Source organism: Globicephala melas, chromosome 11, assembly GCF_963455315.2.
Source record: "Globicephala melas chromosome 11, mGloMel1.2, whole genome shotgun sequence".
In the NCBI taxonomy this organism is placed as follows: Eukaryota; Metazoa; Chordata; class Mammalia; order Artiodactyla; family Delphinidae; genus Globicephala; species Globicephala melas.
In genome coordinates, this window is record NC_083324.2 from 17,774,133 (window position 1) to 17,796,893 (window position 22,761).

At 41.8% G+C, this 22,761-nt stretch overlaps 1 protein-coding gene across 2 annotated transcripts in view; it reads right to left on the reverse strand.

Annotated features, from left to right (window-relative positions):
• The window catches only part of PPP4R2 (protein phosphatase 4 regulatory subunit 2), a 54,055-nt gene extending 36,447 nt beyond the window's left edge, over nt 1-17,608 (reverse strand). For both annotated transcript variants that reach the window (XM_030867734.2, XM_030867732.2), the window contains exons 1-2: nt 17,352-17,608; nt 16,256-16,337 (exon numbers count right to left, since the gene is read on the reverse strand). In XM_030867734.2, coding sequence (XP_030723594.1) covers nt 16,256-16,337; nt 17,352-17,385 — 116 coding nt within the window. In that variant the 5' untranslated portion in view covers nt 17,386-17,608. The remainder of the gene's footprint in view (nt 1-16,255; nt 16,338-17,351) is intronic.
• Nucleotides 17,609-22,761: the final 5,153 nt, after the last annotated feature.

The following is a 22,761-nucleotide window of genomic DNA, read 5'->3' on the forward strand; positions in this document are numbered from 1 at the left end:
GCCAAAAATAAATAAATAAATTTACTTTAAAAAAAGCCAATTGATGAAACCATTAAAAAAAAAAAGTCCCCATACAGAGTAGAAAATGGTAAAATGCAGACTTTAGAAAGGCAAGATTACTATCTTGTTTTAAAATCTAGGGAGGCGTAAAAACAAGCAAAACTGACAAAGGATATATAGAATCTGCACACAGGAAAAAAAGGGGAGAGAGAAAGCAAGCAAACTCAGAATTTTCACACATACACAAAGCTCAAAATTCTGATACCAATAATATTTTCTATTTTTTTCTAAAGAAAAGAATATTTCTTTAATAGATGAAGACAAGATTCTTATTTTTCTCCCATTTAGATATTTAATCCAGCTCCTAACTCTGCGACACGTTTTAAGCGAGGCAATTTCAGCGTGCTCAAAGCCTACAGAACCACAAGTGGAAACAGACTAACAGAAAATATGATCAATGCATGTCATAAATATGGTAGTTTCTATGGAGAAAAGGAAATCCAAGAGAGCTTCTCAGGCGATCTGTATGTATTTGAATGGAGCTGTCTGAACAGTCTTAAAAGACAAGTTGAAGTTATCCCATGAGGAAGAATGTCAGAGGCAACAAACAGAACGATGCTATTAGAGGGACTTCCCTGGTGGCGCAGTGGTTGGGAGTCCACCTGCTAATGCAGGGGACATGGGTTAGGGCCCTGGTCCGGGAGGATCCCACGTGCCGGGGAGCAGCTGAGCCCTTTCGCCACAACTACTGAAGTCCGGGAGCCTAGAGCCCCTGCTCCACAACAGGGACAGGCCACTGCGGTGAGAGGTCCGCGCACCGCAGCGAGGGGTGGCCCCTGCTTGCCGCAGCTAGAAAGGGCCCGCGTGCAGCAACGAGGACCCAACGCAGCCAAAAATAAATAAATAAATATTTTTTAAAAACAGATGCTATTAGAATTTAATACTAGCAAAACAGAGCACTGCATACTCAGTGAACTGCAAGTCACTTGGCAAAGTTACATACAGTGGCAAGAGACAAATTGGAGAGGTAAAAAAAGCCCAGATCAAGAAACCAGTATAAAGAATAAAACAGTATTTGCCTAACTAATAGGATAAAAGTATAAGAATGAATGATACAAACTAGTAATGCTATACAAGGGAGAATTCAAAGGAAACAGAGAGACAATACATCCTAGTTAGAACAGTCCTAGTCTACACCTGGTGTTCTGCCCAGTTTACCATGTGTATCATATTTAATGAAGTATTATTAATAATTACACTAGGGACTTGCCTGGTGGCGCAGTGGCTAAGAATCTGCCTGCCGATGCAGGGGACACGGGTTTGAGCCCTCTTCTGGGAAGATCCCACATGCCGCGGAGCACCTAAGCCAGTGTGCCACAACTACTGAGCCCACGTGCCTAGAACCCGTGCTCCACAGCAAGAGAGGCCACTGCAATGAGAGGCCCCCACAACACAGCTAAGAGTGGCCCCCGCTCCCCGCAACTAGAGAGGGCCCGTGTGCAGCAATGAAGACCCAATCCAGCCAAAATAAATAAATAAATTTTAAAATAATAATAATTACATTAAAATATGCAGGTTTGGTAGACCTCTCTACTTTGTACCTCCAATTTCTCTCACCTTGTCAGACTGTTTCTGAAATGCATGAGTAATGAAGAGAGTCCTCACTTTAACACAGTTAAATCTGAAAAATGACAGAAATCTTTCTCACCTGTTCCAGGCTCAACTTAACCCTTCCCTTTCAAAGACAGTATGCAGCGGGTGGCTATGGCTGCTAACTCCTTTGGAGCTGGGAGAAGTGGTCAACACTGCTGCCACTGATGTCCCATTGGTGTACTGACCAGGTGTGTAGTAATCTGTGACTTTGTGAGATACACATAGCTGCCAGGCTATCAGTCAGCAGAGTTCATGGGTAATTACAGATTAGGTATATGCAGAGCAGTTAATTAAGACACAAAGCTAGCAATCCACCAACGAAGTGAGAAATTCAAGGTTCTCTCTCTCCCCTACACATATAAGAATGGTCCAATGAAGCTAATGGACATATTTGTGCAGTAATAAGAACTATGTGCAAATCAAAACTACAATGAGACATCATCTCACACTGGTCAGAGTGGCCATCATCAAAAAATCTAGAAACAATAAATGCTGGAGAGGGTGTGGAGAAAAGGGAACACTCTTGCACTGTTGGTGGGAATGTAAATTGATACAGCCACTATGGAGAACAGTATGGAGGTTCCTTAAAAAAACTAAAAATAGAACTACCATATGACTCAGCAATCCCACTACTGGGCATATACCCTGAGGAAACCGTAATTCAAAAAGAGTCATGTACCAAAATGTTCAATGCAGCACTGTTTACAATAGCCAGGACATGGAAGCAACCTAACTGTCCATCGACAGATGAATGGATAAGAAGATGTGGCACATATATACAATGGAATATTACTCAGCCATAAAAAGAAACGTTATTGAGCTATATTTGTAGTGAGGTGGATGGACCTAGAGTCTGTCATACAGAGTGAAGTAAGTCAGAAAGAGAAACACAAATACTGTATGCTAACACATATATATGGAATCTAAGAGAAAAAAAAGTCATGAAGAACCTAGGGGCAAGATGGGAATAAAGACACAGACCTACTAGAGAATGGACTTGAGGATATGGGGAGGGGGAAGGGTAAGCTGTGACAAAGAGAGAGAGTGGCGTGGACATATATACACTACCAAACGTAAAAGAGATAGCTAGTGGGAAGCAGCCGCATAGCACAGGGAGATCAGCTTGGTGCTTTGTGACCACCTAGAGGGGTGGGATAGGGAGGGTGGGAGGGAGACGCAAGAGGGAAGAGATATGGGAACATATGTATAACTGATTCACTTTGTTATACAGCAGAAACTAACACACCATTGAAAAGCAATTATACTCCAATAAAGATGTTTAAAAAAAAAAAGGAACTATGCATACTGCTGTCTGCTCCCAGATCCTAACAGAGTTCCTAAAACCCTTGAAAATAAAGGTGCTAAGAGAATCTTCTGTTGTAAAATTTAGTCTCTGGCCCCAGTTCCTGACACAGAGCTACTAAATCCCTTGGAATTTCCTGGGTGATAGAAATGTCTTTTATTCTAACGAGGCAACTCTGACTCTTGGTAGGCTCCTAGATGGGGGCTGGTCACCAGAAAGATGGAGTCATGATTAGAAGCTTGGTACTTTCAACCGCACTTCCCACTGTCATTCTTTGGAGAGGGGCTAAAAGTGGAATTAATCATCGATTATGCCCACCTGATGAAGCCTCCATAGACATCTATCAACTATGGGGATCAGAGAGGTTCTGGGTTGGTGAGCAAGAATGTATCCACCTGCCGGGAGGGTGGTGCACGCAAACTCCACAGGCATCTGTGCTCAGGACCCTTCTGGACCTCCCCCTATGTATCTCTTCATCTGGCTACTCCTTCATAACCTTTAACATCCTGTGCAATATTAATAAACGAATAATCTAGATAGTAAACTTCCTGAGTTTTGCGAGCCACTCTAGCAAATTAACAGAACCTGAGGAAGGGGTCATAGAACCCTCTAATTTTTAGCCTGCTGGTCAGAAACACAGGTATAACAGCCTGGACTTCTGACTGGTGTCTGAAGGGGATAGGTAGGTGGCAGTATTGTGGGACTAAGCCCTTAACATGTGAGATCTGATGCTAACTCCAAGTAGAAAATGGCACTACTGAATTGTCGGAGACTCAGGTGGTATCACAGAATTGCCACATATCTAACGTCAAAAGCGTTGTCAGTATGACCAGCAAGCAGAAAGAGTTCTAGACAATATCTGATCAGATAAAAGGCAAAACATTTGGGACTTTCATCTTAACTGAAAGTCAGGAAAGACAACACTTTAATTAAACTATCAAATCTTCAATAAGTAGTATTTATTTCCCAAAATCAGACTTTTCTAAGTTTGTCAAATAGAAGCCTGAAAGGTATCAATAAAACTAGAAGCCTTGGTTAAAGACCTTGATGGTCTTATAATACCCATCACTATTTTTATTTCACAGGTCACAGAACAAAACTATTAGACACTTTTTAAAGATTAACGTATGCTTTTTCCTATGAAGCAGAATCTTTCAACCTCAGCACTGAGATTCTGGGTCTGATAATGCTTTGTTGTTGGGTGTTACCCTGTGCAATGTAGCATTCTTGGCTTCACACTATATGCCAGTTGCGTCCCCCACTTGTAACAACCAAAAATGTCTCCAGACATTGTCACCCCTGGTTGAGAACCACTGTTAAGAATTATTGAAACAGAAAGTGAAATAAATATTACAGAATTAAATGCAAATTTGAAGAAAAATCCCACATCTCAAAAATCTCACACATCTTCAATTACTTTTACTTAGACACCATTAGTATTTTACGTACATTTAAATAAAAGTGTGTATTTATTCAAAACTAATTTTAAGATAGTAGGAAACAATCTTAAGATACGTCCCTTTTTTGGGGTAGTATTTTCATTTCTTCTGCTTGACTAGGACTTTATGACACTTTTGAGATCTCAGCGTGTTCTCAGTATTCAGCCAACCTAAGGACAGAATGTAGTTTTGTTTTGTTTTTTTTCTCTCAAACTAACTGGTTGTTTTGGCCTATTTACAAATAAATAGACCAGGACCACATGTGTGTGTGGGGGGGGGGATTTACCAGGACAAAATTTCAAATACAGTCATAAAAATGAAAGACATTGCTCATACTTTGTATTTGAAGTTTCCTTTACTGATAAATATGCCTACCTGTCTTTGGAATGTGAATAAAAAGATACACGCCAGAAATAACAATTCAACCCACCCATGATAACAAAGACTATCCTTTGCTATAATGTCTAGACCATCCTTTTTAAACAACTTGCTGCTTGAGACTTTCTTTTTCTTTTTAGAATGAGAATTTTTTTTTAATTTAATTTTATTTTTGGCTGTGTTGGGTCTTTGTTGCTGTGCGCGGGCTTCCTCTAGTAGCGGCGAGCGGGGGCTACTCTTCCTTGCGGTGCGCAGGCTTCTCATTGTGGTGGCTTCTCTTGTTGCGGAGCACGGGCTCTAGGCACGCGGGCTCAGTAGTTTCGGCTTGTGGGCTTACTTGCTCCGCAGCATGTGGGATCTTCCCGGACCAGGGATCGAACCCATGTTCCCTGCACTGGCAGGTGAATTCTTAACCACTGTGCCACCAGTGAAGTCCTTGAGACTGTCTTAAACTCAAATTATTCCTAACACAACAAAAGTATAACTTATTTAGAAGTTAACTTTATCAAGGTACTCTATTATTTTATCAATAAAAATCTAGCCAAAAAAATTAAGAAACAAATCATAGCTTAATAAATGAGGGAGACAGAAAACTACAAATAGCAATAAACAAATGGAAAGATGCTGGCATAAAATTTAAAAAAGCAAATTAAAATGAGATACCATTTTTCATCTATCTGATTTTCAGACTTAAAAGCCTAATAATGTTCAGTACTGATACTGGACAGGTAACTTTGATACACTGTTTCTATAGGCATATGTTGAAACAAAAAGATTTCTGAAGGCCAGATAATAATGCACATAAAGTCCAACCCATAAATCCCATTCGTGCATCTGTGCCAACATAATTATGCTCACTTAAGCATTAACTGTAAACAATCTTTAAGACCATCAAAGTGGACAGGTTAAATGAATTACAATACAGACAAAATGATGGAATACTATGCAACCCAAAAAATGATGTGCTTCAATAAGACATACACAAATTGCAGAAGTATGATATAATATTTTTTAAAAGAATTAACATATATACACATATATGTATAGAAAAATTCTATTAAGAATACACACGAAACAGGTTAACAACAGTCTAGTTTGATTTTTCTTTTTTCCTGTGAGTACTTTGTAATAAAAAACTTTTAAAACTAGACAGGCTTATCTAAAGGAGTATTAATTTCCATAATCTTTGTACATGAGTTTTTTCATATTATGGGCACAATAATAATTATTTAATTTATGTGATCCATTGAACTCAAAATGCAATTATTCTCACCAAACTTCTTGTTAACCAATATGGAGATGTGAATTTTAAAAGCATATATATGATATTCTCCATATTTAAGATACTTTCAGAAACACTGAAAGTTCTGCATTTATATTTACCACCTGTCCATATACTCACCTAATATCAATATTTTGGAATTTTTTAAAGTGGCCAAATCCTAGCTGTGGCATTCACTTCTGCCATATGCTACAGCAACTAAGATAGCAAAATCAAATGCCACAGACAATATTTACAAGAAAAGTGGATGACAAGGTAACAAGGTATTATCCCCATGAACCCTCTAGTATGAACAGTTAGGACAAGATTAGAGAGGTATTAATAGCTATACAGGAGCAAGAGAAAGACAACTTGTCTTACAACAGATTAACAGGAAAACCCATGGTTCACCAACAGTCTTCACTGGGGAAAAAAGAAAACCAGGCCACATTCTATCCACATTTAAGATTACTCCTTGCAGAAATACTCTTAATGTGCAAAGGCCCTAGAAAAGGCAGACTAGTCTCCACTTAAAGAACCACTTTGAGAAAAAAAATACCCACAATCTCAAAAGTTACCCTGGAGTCCTCATGAATAATATCCCTAAAATAAGACCAGAATAAAACTATCTCCAGAAATACTAAATTCACTTTAGCACAAACAATTCTGAATAGAAATATTTTGTTGTTAATAAAAAAGCTACCTCACCCGCCTTCCCAGCAGTACACAACAGTGCAAAAACTACCAATACACCTGTAAGACCTCTTACGTATCTCAAATTTCAAATCCTTCTATAATATGTAGTTTCTTGTTTCATCACCTGTAAATATTATCAACCTATCTCCCAATACTGCAAAGGTAAGATTTGGGGGTGACAGAATAACAAATCCAAGATGCATGTATTAAAGAGGCTTACACATTCTACCTAAAATACATACATCAGTTCATCACCTATATGCTTCATATGTATACTGCAAAATTACAATTATTGAAAGGTTTCAGCATTGGGGGTCACCAGAAAATGATCAAAATCACAAATGTTAGGGTACATCAACTCACCTACCCTACTGACCCTTTCAATAAATATCCCCTAACATAGTTTTTCTTAAACCACAAACCACCACACCCCACCTCCCCATACTTGCCACAATCCCTCCCCCAGGAAACCACCTGTGGTGTCAGTGCCTAGAAGGTCACATTATACCGTAGCACAAGGAAAGGAGGGGTGGCCAGGTATGTGGGATCTGGCTTAGGTAAGCAGCATGAAAGTCTTAGAATTTACAAAAGTAACAGTGGTAATAGATTCCTACCAAATGCATAGCTTCAAATTCTAAGTAGTTTCGTAAGGATTCTAAGATAGCTACAGTAAACAGGAAAGATGTGAGAAGACAAATGAACAAGTGAGAAGTGGTATAAAGTACTGGTTATGGGAGAATCTGAAGTCAGAATGGCTGAGTTTAAATCCCAATTCTGTCACTCACCAGCTGCACAATCAAAATTATTTAAGTTCTGCAAGCCTCAGTATCCTTATTTTTAAAAAGGAGACACCTACTTCAAAGAGTACTAGTGAAGATTAAATTAGGGTAGGCATATGAAACATCTGATAGTTTCTGGCACAAAAGAAATGTTCATTAAAAGTTTGCCTTTTAGGAAGAAAAAAACCTGATAACCCAAAACAGAAGTTCTTATGTGAAAATCCTAGTCCCTTAAAGATTTCTGATTCACCACTTTAAAATCAATCAAAGACTCTAACTAGGTAGGACTACTCACAAGCACCACATACTACAAAAAATAACATTAGGAGAATAAGATTTAAAGAGTCAAAAACTCAAGAGGCTCCACCCCCTGAAGGGAGCCCAGACAAATCATAGGGAGATAGTACAAGTACAGGTATGCACAAGTACAGGTATGCACATCTAAGTCAGACCTGGCTACAGGAAAGAAGGAAACGATAATAGCTGAAGTAAAGTTTTGGCAAGTAAAATGAACAGCTAGCTCAGTCACAAGTATAAAGAAACTTGATGAGATTAGGGAAGTCTTGGACCTGAAAACAGATCACTGTTACTCGTCAGTATGTTTTCATTCTTAGGATTTCATTTCAGTAAGCTGCAAAAACTTTTAAGTATCAACACTGGTATCAAATACGTGTTATTTTTACTATGAATTTTTATGTTTTACATCACAGTATATAAACAAGGCATCTAAGATTTGTTGAATGCCTGCTATTTCACAAAAACTCTGCAACCTAAGTGTTGTTATTCATATTTTCAGCTGGGGAACAGAGGAAAAGAGGGTGTAGGTGACTAACTTGTTCCATCATGGTCATTCAAGTAGGTTACAATGAAACTAGAATTTTAACCAGGACAGCCTGCTAACCTAGAGTCAAGCAGATTATAAGCAGAGAGACAAGAGATACCTTGACATACACAGCTCCAAGTGTGTCTTCACTACAATAAAGCTATCTCCCTCGCCCCCCCCCAACAAAGTCAAACTGGTAAGTGGTAACAAAAAAGCTCTACTTGAACTACCACATATATGGCACATTTTTTAAAAGCAATGGGTCACTATTACTATTATTTTACATTTTTATTGAGACTTAAATTAGCTCTTATACACTTTACAGTCAATGGTGTACGTTCTCAATAATATTCAATCTATTTTGGTAGGAATGGAGTTTGGAGGGTGGTTACAAGGAGTGCCAAACCCAGGCAGCCTGATACACGAAAAGGATCGCTGTGGGTGAAACCAGAGAGAACAAAGATGAGCAACTGAACACATATGAAGGCCTAGCAAAAATGAAGATCTAAAACACATTTCTCACATTCATCAGGTATTTTAAAGTACAATGCTTTCACAGGCATATGTATTAAATGAAATAACAGTCAACGTTCTCCCCTTCAACTGTCTATACTCTGTTTTAGTAAGTGATTTAAGTTTTTTTGCTATCATACTGATTTAGGTAGACAGACACAAACATACACACACACTCACTCACCCCCCCAGCCCCCCAATAATAAACTCCCATATCAGAAAGGTAAAAGACCTACAGTCCACAGAACAGAGGGAAACGACTGTAAATCTGGACCATAAATTCCTCATCTTCTTACTAATAAGATGTTCTGAAGCCACATGAAGTTGGTGACAGGCTTCCAGTAATAGTCCATAAGCATTATGAACTCCAATTTATTGGCAGGCACAAAGAGGATCTCTGGATATAGATAAAAAGGCACACATGTAGGTAACACTAAAACAGACACTCTGGGAACCGCTCTGTGGCTCTCATGAGTTAGTGGTAACACTGACTGGTCTCTCTCATCCAAGTGATTCTCAATTTTTTTACTGTCTCCAAACCACTAACCTATGTAACATACTCCCAAGAGATAACATCTTCACCTTCAGCAGACATTTAATGACAACCACTGTGCCTGTGCCCCGCCCTTTACCACTGTTACTGCAATACCACCCCTGGTAACTACTGCCACAACACAGACTCCCACAGGCTTCTGAAATGGAAGGAAACTTGGAAATCATCTTTTATAAGCTCCTCATTCAGTACCTGAGGGAAGTGTGGCCCACAGTAATTTAAGTGACTTACTGGAGACTAAAATAGTAGCTATGGGGAGGAGGGAGTTGTCACTATGCACTAGTCACAGCGTTAAGCACTCATAAAGTAAGAACTCAGTGAATTCCCATAACATCCCTTGAGATGGATTTACTTTATTTCCCATATCTTACGATAAGGAAATTAAGGCACAGAGAAGTTGGCCTTGGTGACAGAGTAACTAAGTGGTAGAGCTGGGAATTCAAACCCAGGTCTGTCTTGTGCTCTCGTGACTCTCCAACCAGAGCTCTTTCCACAAGATTAAGTACCTCACACTTGTTTCATGAGCCAAATGCACTCTATTTATGCCCAACGCACAGACAATTCTAACTTTTACCCTCTCCCAAATTTTAGTATCTATAGCTACATATTTTCATTTATTCAAGTCCTCACACAAGCTGAGGCAACCTCATGGTATAAACCCCATCTCTGAAGTGAGGAAACAAGCTCACAAATTATTTGCCCTAATTCACACAGCTAATTCTGACAAGCTAATTTCAGAATCAAGCCATGCTCCTTCCCAGAATGACATTACCACACGCTAATTCTCATGAAATTAGAGGACTAGCCAACTACTAGTAAAAACTGGACTGAACATGGAAAATATGAACTCATCTGCACACCAAAAAGATTGACGATTTGAAGTTAATTCCAGTCAGAAAACTGTGTTGACACATCTAGCTTCCAGTGCATCATGCAGTAGATTTTGTACAGCGTATATGACACATCAGATTTACAGGTTTGATGTGATGAAACAAATGAAAACTACAATTTTCTTCATGTTCCTATTTAATCACTGCAGTTACTAAAATATTTAGATGCAAAAGGGCAACATTTAACTAATACCGACTGAAAATCTACTGTGCTTCCTCTGTGTACCACTGTGATAATGGTACATGATAGGAATTTAGGTGGCACATGGGTAATTCATATTAATTAATATTTTAGTATTTACAGATTTTAAAATGACAGAAAAATATAACTAATGCAACAAACCACTGGTTTCAGACCTCCTTACTTCTCACAAGACTAAGAGGAAGAAATTAACATGTTGATTATACTTCTGGGGAGGGTTCAAATGAGGGCTTAATCTCTATCTGTAGTATTCTTCCATCTTAAAAAAATCTGAAGAAAAGTAAGCTGACCTCAAAAAGAACATTAAGTAAATAATTGTACAGATGCTACAAGGATGTGGCAAAAAATCCCAAAGGTAGTATGTGAAACTGACATTTTAGAAATAATGTTCAAGCGTTTGATACTATGTTAGACAAAACAAAATTCCCTCCCTAAAGAAAGCCACAGAAGAAGGATCTAACAGTCACATGGACTTAAGGAGATTTTATTTATAATAATGCAGATCTCAGTTGTTGATTACTACTACTTTTTAAGTAACTTTTATTTTCTTAGTAGTATTTCAAAATTGCTGAACACAAAGAGTTTGAAACTGCAGGGAGGGAAAAAAAAGTAGACTCAATATAAGCATTATCAACACGATAACAACTACTATTTATTGAGTAAATAAATAATGTTAACACTGTTTATGAAGCAGTGTATTTCCGTGTATTACGTACTCATGCTATGAGGTACTATTACTATTCCCTTTTATAGATGAGGAAACTAACTTAACAGGGACTGACTTAAAAAGTTCTCTTAGGGACTTCCCTGGTGGCGCAGTGGTTAACAGTCTGCCTGCCAATGCACGGGACACGGATTCGAGCCCTGGTCCGGGAAGATCCCACATGTCACAGAGCAACTAAGCCCGTGCGCCACAACTACTGAAGCCCGCGTGCCTAGAGCCTGTGCTCCACAGCAAGAGAAGCCACTGCAATGAGAAGCCTGCGCACCACAACAAAGAGTAGCCCTGCTCGCCACAACTAGAGAAAGCCTGCATGCAGCAATGAAGACCCAATGCAGCCAAAAATAAATTAAAAAAAAAAAAAGAAAAAGTTCTCCTAAATAGTGTAACTCTGAGAGGATGGCAGAGGTGCTACAATTTTTCATCTCTCCAAAACCTCTTATGTCAAACGTAACTAACAGCAAACCCAAAACCAATAAGCAAAAACATTTACAACAAAACTCCCTGACAAGGTTACCTCACAAACCCCAAAATGTAAGTTAATGAGGAAAAACTTATGGTCACATGACCAGTATCATTATCAGAATCTGTACAAGAGAAAACAGAAGTCGTAGTGAACCGGAAGGGCCTACAAACAGGAGAACCACAAAATTGCCAACAGGTGTTCACAAGAAATCATGGCAGGTCAATGTGAGAACAGTAGCTGAAACTGAGATAGGTTTTGCCCACTCACAGTAATAAGTGAAGAGAAAGGACCTCCAGTAAGGGCTGAAAGGGACAAAGTCTTGCTTCATGAGCTCTTGAAAGTGACCCACCAGACCTCCCATCCAGAGGAGACCCCAAAGACAAGAGAAAGATACAAGAGAGATGAAGGAAAGACAAGGTCCAAATAAAAGTACTGATAGAACAGAGCCTAGAAATTTCAGAAAGAACACTCCATATTCTAATACTTCACAAAAATAATGAGCAAACTCTGTGAAGTTAAGGACAGCTACTCTGAACCATGCCTCCTCCTCAAAGTGCAGAAAAACTATTTTCACATAAAAATGCAAAACAGAAAAATATCAAGGTCAAATCTAATATGAAATTGTTTTAAGAAAAAAGGAGAATAAGGAGCAAAATAACATCCCTCAAGACAGCAAAGGGAAGCTAGAAAGACTTGCTCAGAAACAGATCACAACCTTATACTATTTTCAAAATAAGCTAAACATATTGAGAAAAATGATACAAGTCAGAATTAGAGAAACTCAGAAAATGAAGCAATAGAATACAGCAAAGAATGAGAAAAGAATTACTTCAGGAAATAAAGACTAAACTAAAAAGCACACAAGAACAAATGATCACAACACACAATGCAGTAAGAATCCTTCAAAAGAGGAAATTTTGAAAAATCAAAATGGAATTAAATTTAAAATTTCACTTTAAAAGACACTGTTAAGAGAATAAAACGACAAGCCACACAGTGGTAGCAAGTATTTGTAAACCACATTAATAAAGAATTTGTATCCATAACATATAAGGAACTCTCAAAACCCAATAACAAATCAAACAAACCCCATTTTAACATGGGCAAAAATGCGAAGAATCAATTTACTAAAGGAGAGATACAAACAGCAAATAAATAGATGAAAAGATGCTCAACATCATTAGTCATTAGGCAAATACGAATTAAAACCACTATACAATAGGTACCTATTAGAATATCTAATGTGAGAAAGATCGACCGTACTGTGTTGGAAAGGATATGGAGAAACTGATCTCAACTCCCATGATACTGGTGGAAAAGCAAATTGGCACAATCACTCAAGAAAACTGTTCAGTAGTTTCTAAAGTTAAACATACATGTACACATCCATTCCACTCCTGGATGTATTTTTACCCAAGAAAAAAAGAATGCATACAAAGACACATACACAAACGTTCACGGTAGCTTTATTTAATAAAGAAAAAACTGGGGCTTCCAGGGTGGCACAGTGGTTAAGAATCCACCTGCCAATGCACGGGACACAGGTTGGAGCCCTGGTCCGGGAAGATGCCACATGCTGTGGAGCAACTAAGCCCATGCGCCACAACTACTGAGCCTGCGCTCTAGAGCCCAGGAGCCACAACTACTGAAGCCCACGCCTAGAGACCATGCCCCGCAACAAGAGAAGCCGCTGTGATGAGAAGTCTGTGCACCTCAATGAAGTCACCGCAACTAGAGAATGCCTGTGCGCAGCAATGAAGACCCAATGCAGCCAAAAATAAATAAATAAATTTTTTTTAAAAAACTGGAAATAACCCAAATGCCCATCAACCAGTGAATGAAGCAAGAACTGTAGGATATCCATGTAATGAATACAACTCAGAAATAAAAAGGAATGAATTGTTGATTTCTGAACAACGTGGATCAATCTCAAATTATGCGGAGTAAAAAAAGGCAGACAAAGAATATACTGTATGATTCCATTTACATAAAATTCCAGAACATGCTAACTAATCTACAGTGACAAAAAGCAGATCTTTAGTTGCCTGAGGGGAGGAGAGCACACACAGGGAGGGGAGATTACAAAGGGAACGAGGAAACTTCTGCGAGTAATGGATATATTCTCCATCTGGGGTGTGGTGTTAGTTTCATGAGTGTAGATGTCAAAATTTACCAAACTATATATTTTTAGTAAACTAAACTTACTGTTATCAATAATTGAAGTTTTTTAAAATAAGCATTATTAAGTAAAGCTATTTTCTAAAAACAGAAATGAGGAAAAAAATCCAGGAATTCTTACCTTAAGAAACTCATCCATCCTAAAACATCAAAGAGATCTGAACTGCTACCTTTTAGATTTTCATTCTCGTATTTACAGTCTTAGAAGTTAGACAAAGCTCAGTTTAGCCATAAATGATGACAGAAACTGCAGATTTCAGTATCAAAAGTTAAGGCATGGGCTTCCCTGGTGGCGCAGTGGTTGAGAGTCTGCCTGCCAATGCAGGGGACACGGGTTCATGCCGCAGAGCAGCTGGGCCCGTGAGCCATGGCCGCTGAGCCTGCGCGTCCGGAGCCTGTGCTCCGCAAGGGGAGGCCACAACCGTGAGAGGCCCGCGTACCGCAAAAAAAAAAAAAAAGTTACGGAATGCCCATATTGATTTAAAAAAACAAAAAAACAAAAAAGACTAAATAAAGCTAAATGTAAAAACACCAGCTGTTTGAATCATAAATTAAAAAATATTTTCCAAACTCCATAAAGAATCTAACACCACCAATCACTTTAATACAAAATACTCTCAGTGAATGTACAAAGACCTAAAGATTTGGTGGGGTTGGAGGGGTGGACAGGGATGGGACAACTGATGACCTTTTTAAGTCCTCTCTCAGGACAAATAATTGTCCAGAAAAATCAGGTTGAATTTCCCTAGCCACTTAGTGATCCAGTCAAACAGGATATTAAAGAGCTTTCTTGTAGAAACTTTCAACTGTTTATACATTTACAGCCAAAGTATTTTATCAAAACGGGACGGCAGGGGCTTCCCTGGTGGCGCAGTGCTTTAGAGTCTGCCTGCCGATGCAGGGGACGCGGGTTCGTGCCCCGGTCCGGGAAGATCCCACATGCCGCGGAGCGGCTGGGCCCGTGAGCCATGGCCGCTGAGCCTGCGCGTCCGGAGCCTGTGCTCCGCGATGGGAGAGGCCACAGCAGTGAGAGGCCCGCGTACCGCACACACCAAAAAAAAGGGACGGCAGTCTGTACACACCTGGTAAGAGGCGTTAAGTATTTAACTCCAAATAATCTTGTTTATCAAAACTATGAAGTAAAATGCTTTTCCTCTTGATACTGTAGAGAGGTATTAGTTCGGACCAACTACCAATCAATATAAATACAAATTATTCTGCATCAAGTTTTTAAAATCAAGATGTTCTAGGAGACTATAATTCAAAGGCAAAAATTACCTTTCTTTCCTGAAGGGTTCTATTTTTTAAAAGCACTAAATAGAAATTTAAGATTGAACACATCACAGTCACATTCCTAAGGTGACTGGTAATTTTAATAAGCACCAGGGAGTTTCAGCTCGTCTGCAAGACCATTAAAGAGGGGTTTTTTTTCCCCTTTCTAAAATCAGGCCAGTTATTAGAAGGCTACGCTGCAACCATAAGCAAATCTTGTGAGAAATGAACATTTGCTAATAAAGCCAAAGAAAGTATACATCATTTGCTGAAGCTTACACTCTTTTATTAGGCCTCAAGAAGAATTTTAAAACTAGACATGAAGTAGAGGAGCCAAAAGAAAGCCCACTTTTTAAAACTACCCCCCAAAAAAACCTCTCCCCTTCCTGTTCACTGCCTCCTACACAAAGGCTACAAGGTACCAAATCTGCACTGCTCTCTACAAATAAAGTTAGCCTGAGTGTGAAAACAACTCCTAAACAACTACACACACAACAATGAACTGAAATGTTCCTCTGAAAACAGTGCTAACTTCATAGTATAAGTTTCAGATTCACAGCATTTGCAAACAAGCCTAATAAAATGCTGAGCGTATGTTAACAAGTTAGCTATCCTAGAAAGTTTACAAGACAGTCAAGATTAGCATCTGGAATTTGTCAGATAATCACCCAGAGTGCTCAAGAGAATAAATATAAGTGACACTTCAAGCACCCACATATATAAATATGACAACAAAAGGTTGGATACAGGACAATAGGAGAAAATACCACCAATAAAAGAATCTGAAACAGAATCAAAGCCACAGAATTTGGGAAATAAGCCTGTTTGTTATGGCCAAAAACAGCCATAATGGAATATGCATTCTTCTTTTTCTCTGGCTCTTCTAGACTAACACATTCTAAATGCGCAAAAGCATAAAGAAAATCTTAACAAAGCTCTAAAATTCGTTACAGAGCACATATGAAGTAAATAAAGCATATACACTTAGTAAATGCTTTAAATTACTGGAGCTCGTGCAGTTTAGACAGATGGAGTATTCACTGCTTCTGAAATACACTTCTGTCCCTTTCCTGAGCAATTCTGAAGGATACACAGATCTATAACAACGATTACATGTTTTCAACTCACATTGTTTCTCCAGTCTTGGCTACATGACAAAGAAACTGATCCAGGACCGGACAAACTTCCTTTTTCCCCCTCTTCTCAAAATCTAGATAAGGGAAGAAAGAAAAGTTGTTAGTATTTCTAAAAGTCCACCAACCATTTCCAATGCCTTCTAACAACAAACTTTCCTCTCACTCCTTCCTCATATTAAGCAGCAATTAAAAAAAATTTTTTTTAATTTAGAAAAGCCTCTCAACGAAATATCCACCTCTTACTCTCCAATTTCAAATGTCACTCTTCACAGGTAACGAGAGCCCTCCTAAAGGGGGCACTCAACTTCGCCACAAACCAGCCCTAACGCAGTGCTTCTCAAACTGTGGTCCGGGGGAACACCAGGACCACATTCATCTCAGAGACCGGCTAAAATACAAAAACCCCAGATCCCGACCCCACAGACTGTTTATTTACATGAAGTTCATAAATCTGCGTTTTAAGAAAACACCAGCTCCCTCTCGTAGCCGTCCCCCAATGATCCTGGGTATCAAAGCCTAATTCTCAGAACGCTGAAATCATGCTCTCCCAAGTTTGAGAACCACTGTTCTCAAGCCTGTTGCTTGGAAGGCGAGCAATTCAGAGCCGGGAAGGCGACCACCTGAGAATGAGGGCGCGTGGAAAGATGACTTCAGAAGCCCTGAAAAAGGCTCCTTGAGACACTTGAAAGTTGCTTTGCCGCCCCCTCTCCCCCCCCCCAAACCTTTCACTTTTCTTCTCCCAGCCGTGGCCCGGCGTGCGGGGGCCTGATGGAGAACGAAGCCAGCCTGGGAAGGCGCTGCGGGCCCAAGACCCGTGCCCCGGGAGTGGGAGAGGGGCCGGGGCCCCCGCGAGAGCTTCCCGGCTCCCCTCCCCCAGCCCAGACGCCGGCGGCCGACACAAAGCCCAGAGCAGGGCGGGAGGGAGCTGCCCACGGGGCTCCCCGCCCCCGGGGAAGCGGGAGGGGGATGGGAGCCGGGGAAGCGCGCCCTCCCCCCCAGTCCGGCCCGGCCCCGCGGAACCACTTGCCCCGAAGGGAGATAGGACCACGGAGGGTGAGAAGGAAGGGAGAGGGGGCAGCTACCCCCACCTTTCAGCGCCTCCTGCAGCCTCTCGACGTCCATGGCTTCACGGAGCCCCTCGCAGCCTCCGCCTCCTTCCGCGGATCTCCCGGGGACTGGAAGGCCTCCCCCCACCCCCCCGACGCCCTCCCCCTCCCTTGCACACACTCCGGCACGCAGGCGACCGGGGGGGGCACCGAAGGGAGCCGGGGGAAGCGAGCGAGAGAGCGAGACCGAGAGAGCCAGCACCTCCCCGAGCCGCTACCACCAGCCCTCCAACATGGCGCCCGGCACGTCATCGCGCGCACGCTCCCCGCCGCCGTCCTCGCGCCCGCGGCGCGCCCAGACCCGGAACCCGAGAGCGCGTGCGCGGTGAGGCGTGTGGCCCCTGGCAGTCCCCCGCAGACCCGGCAGGGGCGGTAGCCCCGCCTCTCCCCCGGGATGGCCCTAGCTACCTGCGCCGACCTGAAGACGGAGTGGTCTAGGCAGGGGGGTGGGACGCAGACCCCCTGGATGTGAGTCCTTGCCATTTGCTAGCTGTGTGACCTTGAGCAATTTACTGAGCCTCTCTGAGCCTCACTTTCCCCATCTGTACAGTGAAAGCACTAGTATGGACCACTCTATTAGGTGGCTGCGAAAATCAGGTGAGAGTGTGTACACTTAGTGGTCAGAGTACGCATTTTAAAAGCACTCACTATTACTAGTAATCGTAGCAAAAATACCTCCTTGCCTCAATCCAAAGCTCGTCGATGACCCACCCTTGAAGAGAAGCAAGGCACACAGCAAAGGGATGAAAAGCTTAGGCAATGGAAGCAGCTGGATTTAAAGCCCAACTCAACTGTTTACTCCCTGTCGGACGTACTTAAACTCCGGTAGCCTCAGTTACCTCATCCTTCCATTTACAAATGGAAGTTTGTAAAACAGCCCTGAGACTTGAGTGAAACGGCGATGATGAAGCACTGAGCGCACAGGGTGCCTGGAACTTAAGCACTTAATGTGGCTGCTGTTTTTATTATCATTATGATTTTGATTACATTACATAAGCACCCAGGAAGTTACAGAGGGCAGAGACCTCAGAAGTGCTCTCCCGCCCTGACATTTTACAAATGGGATAGCTGAGGCACGGAGAACTAGTCTGGCAGCAGAACCCAGAACATCTGGCAACTAGCTAGTGTGTGGACATTTTTATTATCCTCTCATGTCTGTGAGCTTTTCAAGAAAAAGATACTGCACTGTTCCACTTTCTCTTCTCAAAGCCTAACACAAATCTGTGAAAGGAAGGAAGGGAGAGAGGGAGGAAGGGAGGACAGAAAGCTATTTCTTGACTGGTGTTAGAAGGTGCAAATTTGGACACAGCCATCACAAGTGTTGACCCTCTTAAAAGATAGTGGCTCTGACCCTGAACCTGGGTGGCAGATGTAGGCAACGCCCCCCCCACAAAAAAATACTTTTCTGGATTTTACCATCAGAGAACCAGTCCCTAGTATCTTGAGACCCTTTCACTGTTCTAAGCATCCAGCTCAGTTACAAATAGCCTTGCAGGGGATGTATTAGGGTGGCATCATCACAGTGGGCCAACACTTTCAATGCCCTGGATTTAGTTTATTATGGTCCCTTCCAGTCTGAAGGAGCCTACCCTCTACACAGCAAAGCTTAGCCGCCACTCTCTCTGCCACCCAGTACTCTGTTTAAGCAGGTGTCTTCCTGTATGGCCTGTGCAGGACAATACAGTTGCCACTAGCCACGTATGGGTATTTAAATTTAAATTAATTAAAAATAAAATTAAAAATTCAGTTCCTGAGTTTGTCAATGAAATTCAGTTCCTCAGTCACACTAGCCGCATTACATGTGTTCAATAGGCCCATGTGGCTAGTGACTTTTGCACTGAGAGAAGATTCCATGATCGCCAAAAGTTCTTCTGGAACTTTCTGTTAGAGACTGTACCATGCTAATTTCTCCCACCTTGCTCTGTCCCTTTTCATCAGCTGTTCTCCTCACTTGGAGATGCCTCAACTTCCAAAAACTGGATAAGGTCCATGGAAGGAGACAAAGTACACACAGCAGTGTCAGCCGAAGGGAATGAGGAAAAGTTTCCCTAGAGGAAGTAGAAGCGTTTAAGCTTGAGAGCTGAATTCTGAGAGGAAGGAAGCCAAGTGAAGTGGAGAGGAGACGCTTTCAAAGAGAAGAACTAAGTGCACGGGCGCTGAAATGAGACAGAAGAGCCAGGTAGGTTCAGTCTGGCTTAAGCTGAGAGTGCAAGGGCAGAAGAAGCAAGGGATGACGCTGAAGAAATATTTTCTTTGGTTCATTTCTTCCTTCTTCCTTGGAATTCTTCTCTAGCCAGCATGCTTCCCAATGTCTGCAATTTCTAGAGCCTCCTATTGGTACTAACTCCCTTAGAGCAAAACAGAATAAAATGTGACGTCCAGCCTCCACGAATGACCCTGAAGATCCTAGCCTCCTGGGGTTCATGCCCCAGTGTAGTCTTCTCCCAGGTGAATCAGGGAGAGCGGGTCCCTGTGAACAATAGCGTGGCAGAAGGGATGGTACTTGACTTCTGAGGCTAGGTCATAAAACGTGCTGAGGCTTCTGCTCTGGGCACTTGGATTGCTCTTTCTAGAGGAAGCCAGCTGCCATGTCACAAGAACATCAGAGCAGCCCTGTGAAAACGCCCAAATGGAAAGGATTGATGGCTTTAACGTGGGTCCTCCAGTCCCAGGAAATCCTTCCGATGACTGCAGCCCCAGCTGGCATCTGGACTGCAACCTTATAAGGGATCCCAAGTCAGAACCACCCATCTAAGCTGTACCTCAAGTCCTGACCCACAGAAACTACGAAAGATGACAAATGTTTATAATTGTTCTCAGCTTCTAAATTCTGAGGTAATTTGTTACACAGCACTAGATAAACAATGCACAAAGGAGAATATTAATAGTAACAGCTAATATTAAGTATTCTCTATGTGTCTAGCATTCTTCTAAGCACTGTATAAAAGTATTTAATTTAATCCTTGCAAAAATCCTATAAGTGATATATTTTTTAAAATATTTATTTATTTATTTTTGGCTACATTGGATCTTCCTTGCTGCACGCAGGCTTTCTCCTTTCTCTAGTTGCGGCGAGAGCGGGGGCTACTCTTCGTTGTGAAGCACGGGCTTCTCAGGGCGGTGGCTTCTCTTCTTGCGGAGCACGGGCTCTAGGCATGTGGGCTTCAGTAGTTGTGGCACCAGGGCTCAAACCCATGTCCCCTGCATTGGCAGGCGGATTCTTAACCACTGCGCCACCAGGGAAGTCCCCCTATACGTGATATTATTATCGCCACTTAACATAAGAGCAAACTAAGGTATAAAGAAGTGAACTAACGTGTCCAAGGTCACACAACTACACAGGCAAGGGACTGACCCATGATTCAAAGCCAGACTGGTTTCAGAGGCCCAGACTCTTTCTGGTCCTCAAGAAGTTTACAAATGACCAGGAAAGAAAAAAACATAATTATAGACTCTGATGCAAAGTAGAAGGCAAGTATGCAAATCAGGTGGTCAGAGGCCTGCGACATCTCTTTCAGGCAGAGATAGAAGTTTTACTATTTGGAAGGGCCTCACTTAAAGACTGGAAAGGATTTGCACCAAAAGAGAAGAGGCTTCCAAGGCAGAGGGAACGGTATTAACCAGGCAAGCTGTCCGTGAGGGCCTCCTAGGTACTGCAGAGAACGCGTGCTTGGAATCTGTTCCCCCGCAGAGTCAGGGTGTAATAGAAGAGATGTCCCTTAAATGCAAACATGCAAGAAGACTGGCCCGTTCCTCTGAGGGTACACAAGAGGGGAAAAGCCTGATGACACAGAGGAGAAGGTAGAAGGTAGAGACAGGAGAACGGGAAAGAGAAAACAGCTGGGACTGTGTCCGAAAAAAATGTGCAAGGATCTTCAAATAACCCCAGGGAGAAAGACTGGAGTTGGGCCATCCCTCTGAGATGAGCCTGTGGGGAGGGACAAGAATGGGAGATTGAGGAAAAGTCTAGAAAAATCCACACACCGTCTACAAGGGCTGAAGGGCACAGAACAGGCTGTGTTAAAATACGAATAGAAAGACTTGGAGGCTCTTTGATTCTCATGGCCTTTTATCCATGCTTTCTAGTCCTTATTTGTATATCGCAACAAGTGCCAGGATGAAGCTGAGGTTGGAAGGTGGACAAATTAGAGTGAATCCAGGTTTCTAAACAAATAAGAGAATAGCTTCACCTATCCGCAAGGTTCACTTTTTCCCAGAGACTTTCAAAAGCTAACTGTTTCTTTATTGGAAATAAGGGCAACAAAGGGTGTGCTCCGAAAGACCCAGCGTTGTGTTCTGCGGTACCACGACAGTGTGGTGGCCACTGGCAGCCACTCTGGGCTGAAGACCAGTGTTAAGAGAGGAGGCTGGCAGACAGTAGTTAGTACTGCCTGGGTGGATGCCTGCATGAAGTCTGACTGCAGTAATGGGGGTGCACTTCAAACTGTGTGAACGAAATGGGAATTTATGAGGAGGGAAGGGCAGGCCATAGGATCAGGGACTCTCCGTTCTGGAGGCCAGGAGTCTGAGATCAGGATGTAAGGCAGCCCACATCCCCTCTGGAGGGTCTAGGGAAGAGTCTGTTCTTTCCCTCTCCCAGCTCCTGCTGACTGCCGGCATTCCTTGACGTGTGGCTGCATGCATCCCTCCCATCTCTGCCCCTGTGATCACGTTGCCTCTTCTGTCTATCACTTCTCCCTTGACCTTACTCTTAAAAGGACACTAGTTATTGGATTAAGAGCCCGTCTGGTTATCCAGGCTGATCTCCTCAGCTCAAGATTCTTAAATTACATGTACAAACACCCTTTTTCCCAGGAAGATAACGGTCACAGGTTCCAGAGATTAGAATGCAGACATAATCATTTTGGGGCTACCATTCAGCCCACTATAGTAATTAAACGATTTTTGTGGGAAGGTCCTTTGAAACTTTGTAAATATCCCATTTCTCATCAAATGTTCACTCCTGAGTTCTCGCCTCCATTGACGTTTCTTGGCTGAATTAATTATGATTATGATGGTTGCCAAATGGTGGTTTTCTAATTCCATCGTTCCTTTTACATTTATTAGTTGGCATCCTACCAAAAGGAAAGTGTCATCTCCTGTCATTGATTCATGTTTTATTTATAATAATTTAGACTCACTGATTCCTATTTTATTCAATGGGTTATGATTCATTGCTATCATTATTTATTTTGATACCTAAATTGTCCTATACTTGGCCAGTGGGACCTTCTTCAAGCTGGCTTCTGCATCCTTTTGACATGTCCCCATCAGTCTTGGAACACTTCTTTATTGTCGGGTACAAAAAGGTATTCCAGGCTCATCTTGCATCTTCCTTCCCCGGCCCTGGAGTTAGCCATTTCTCCAAGAAGCCCCAATTCCTTTTCGTGGA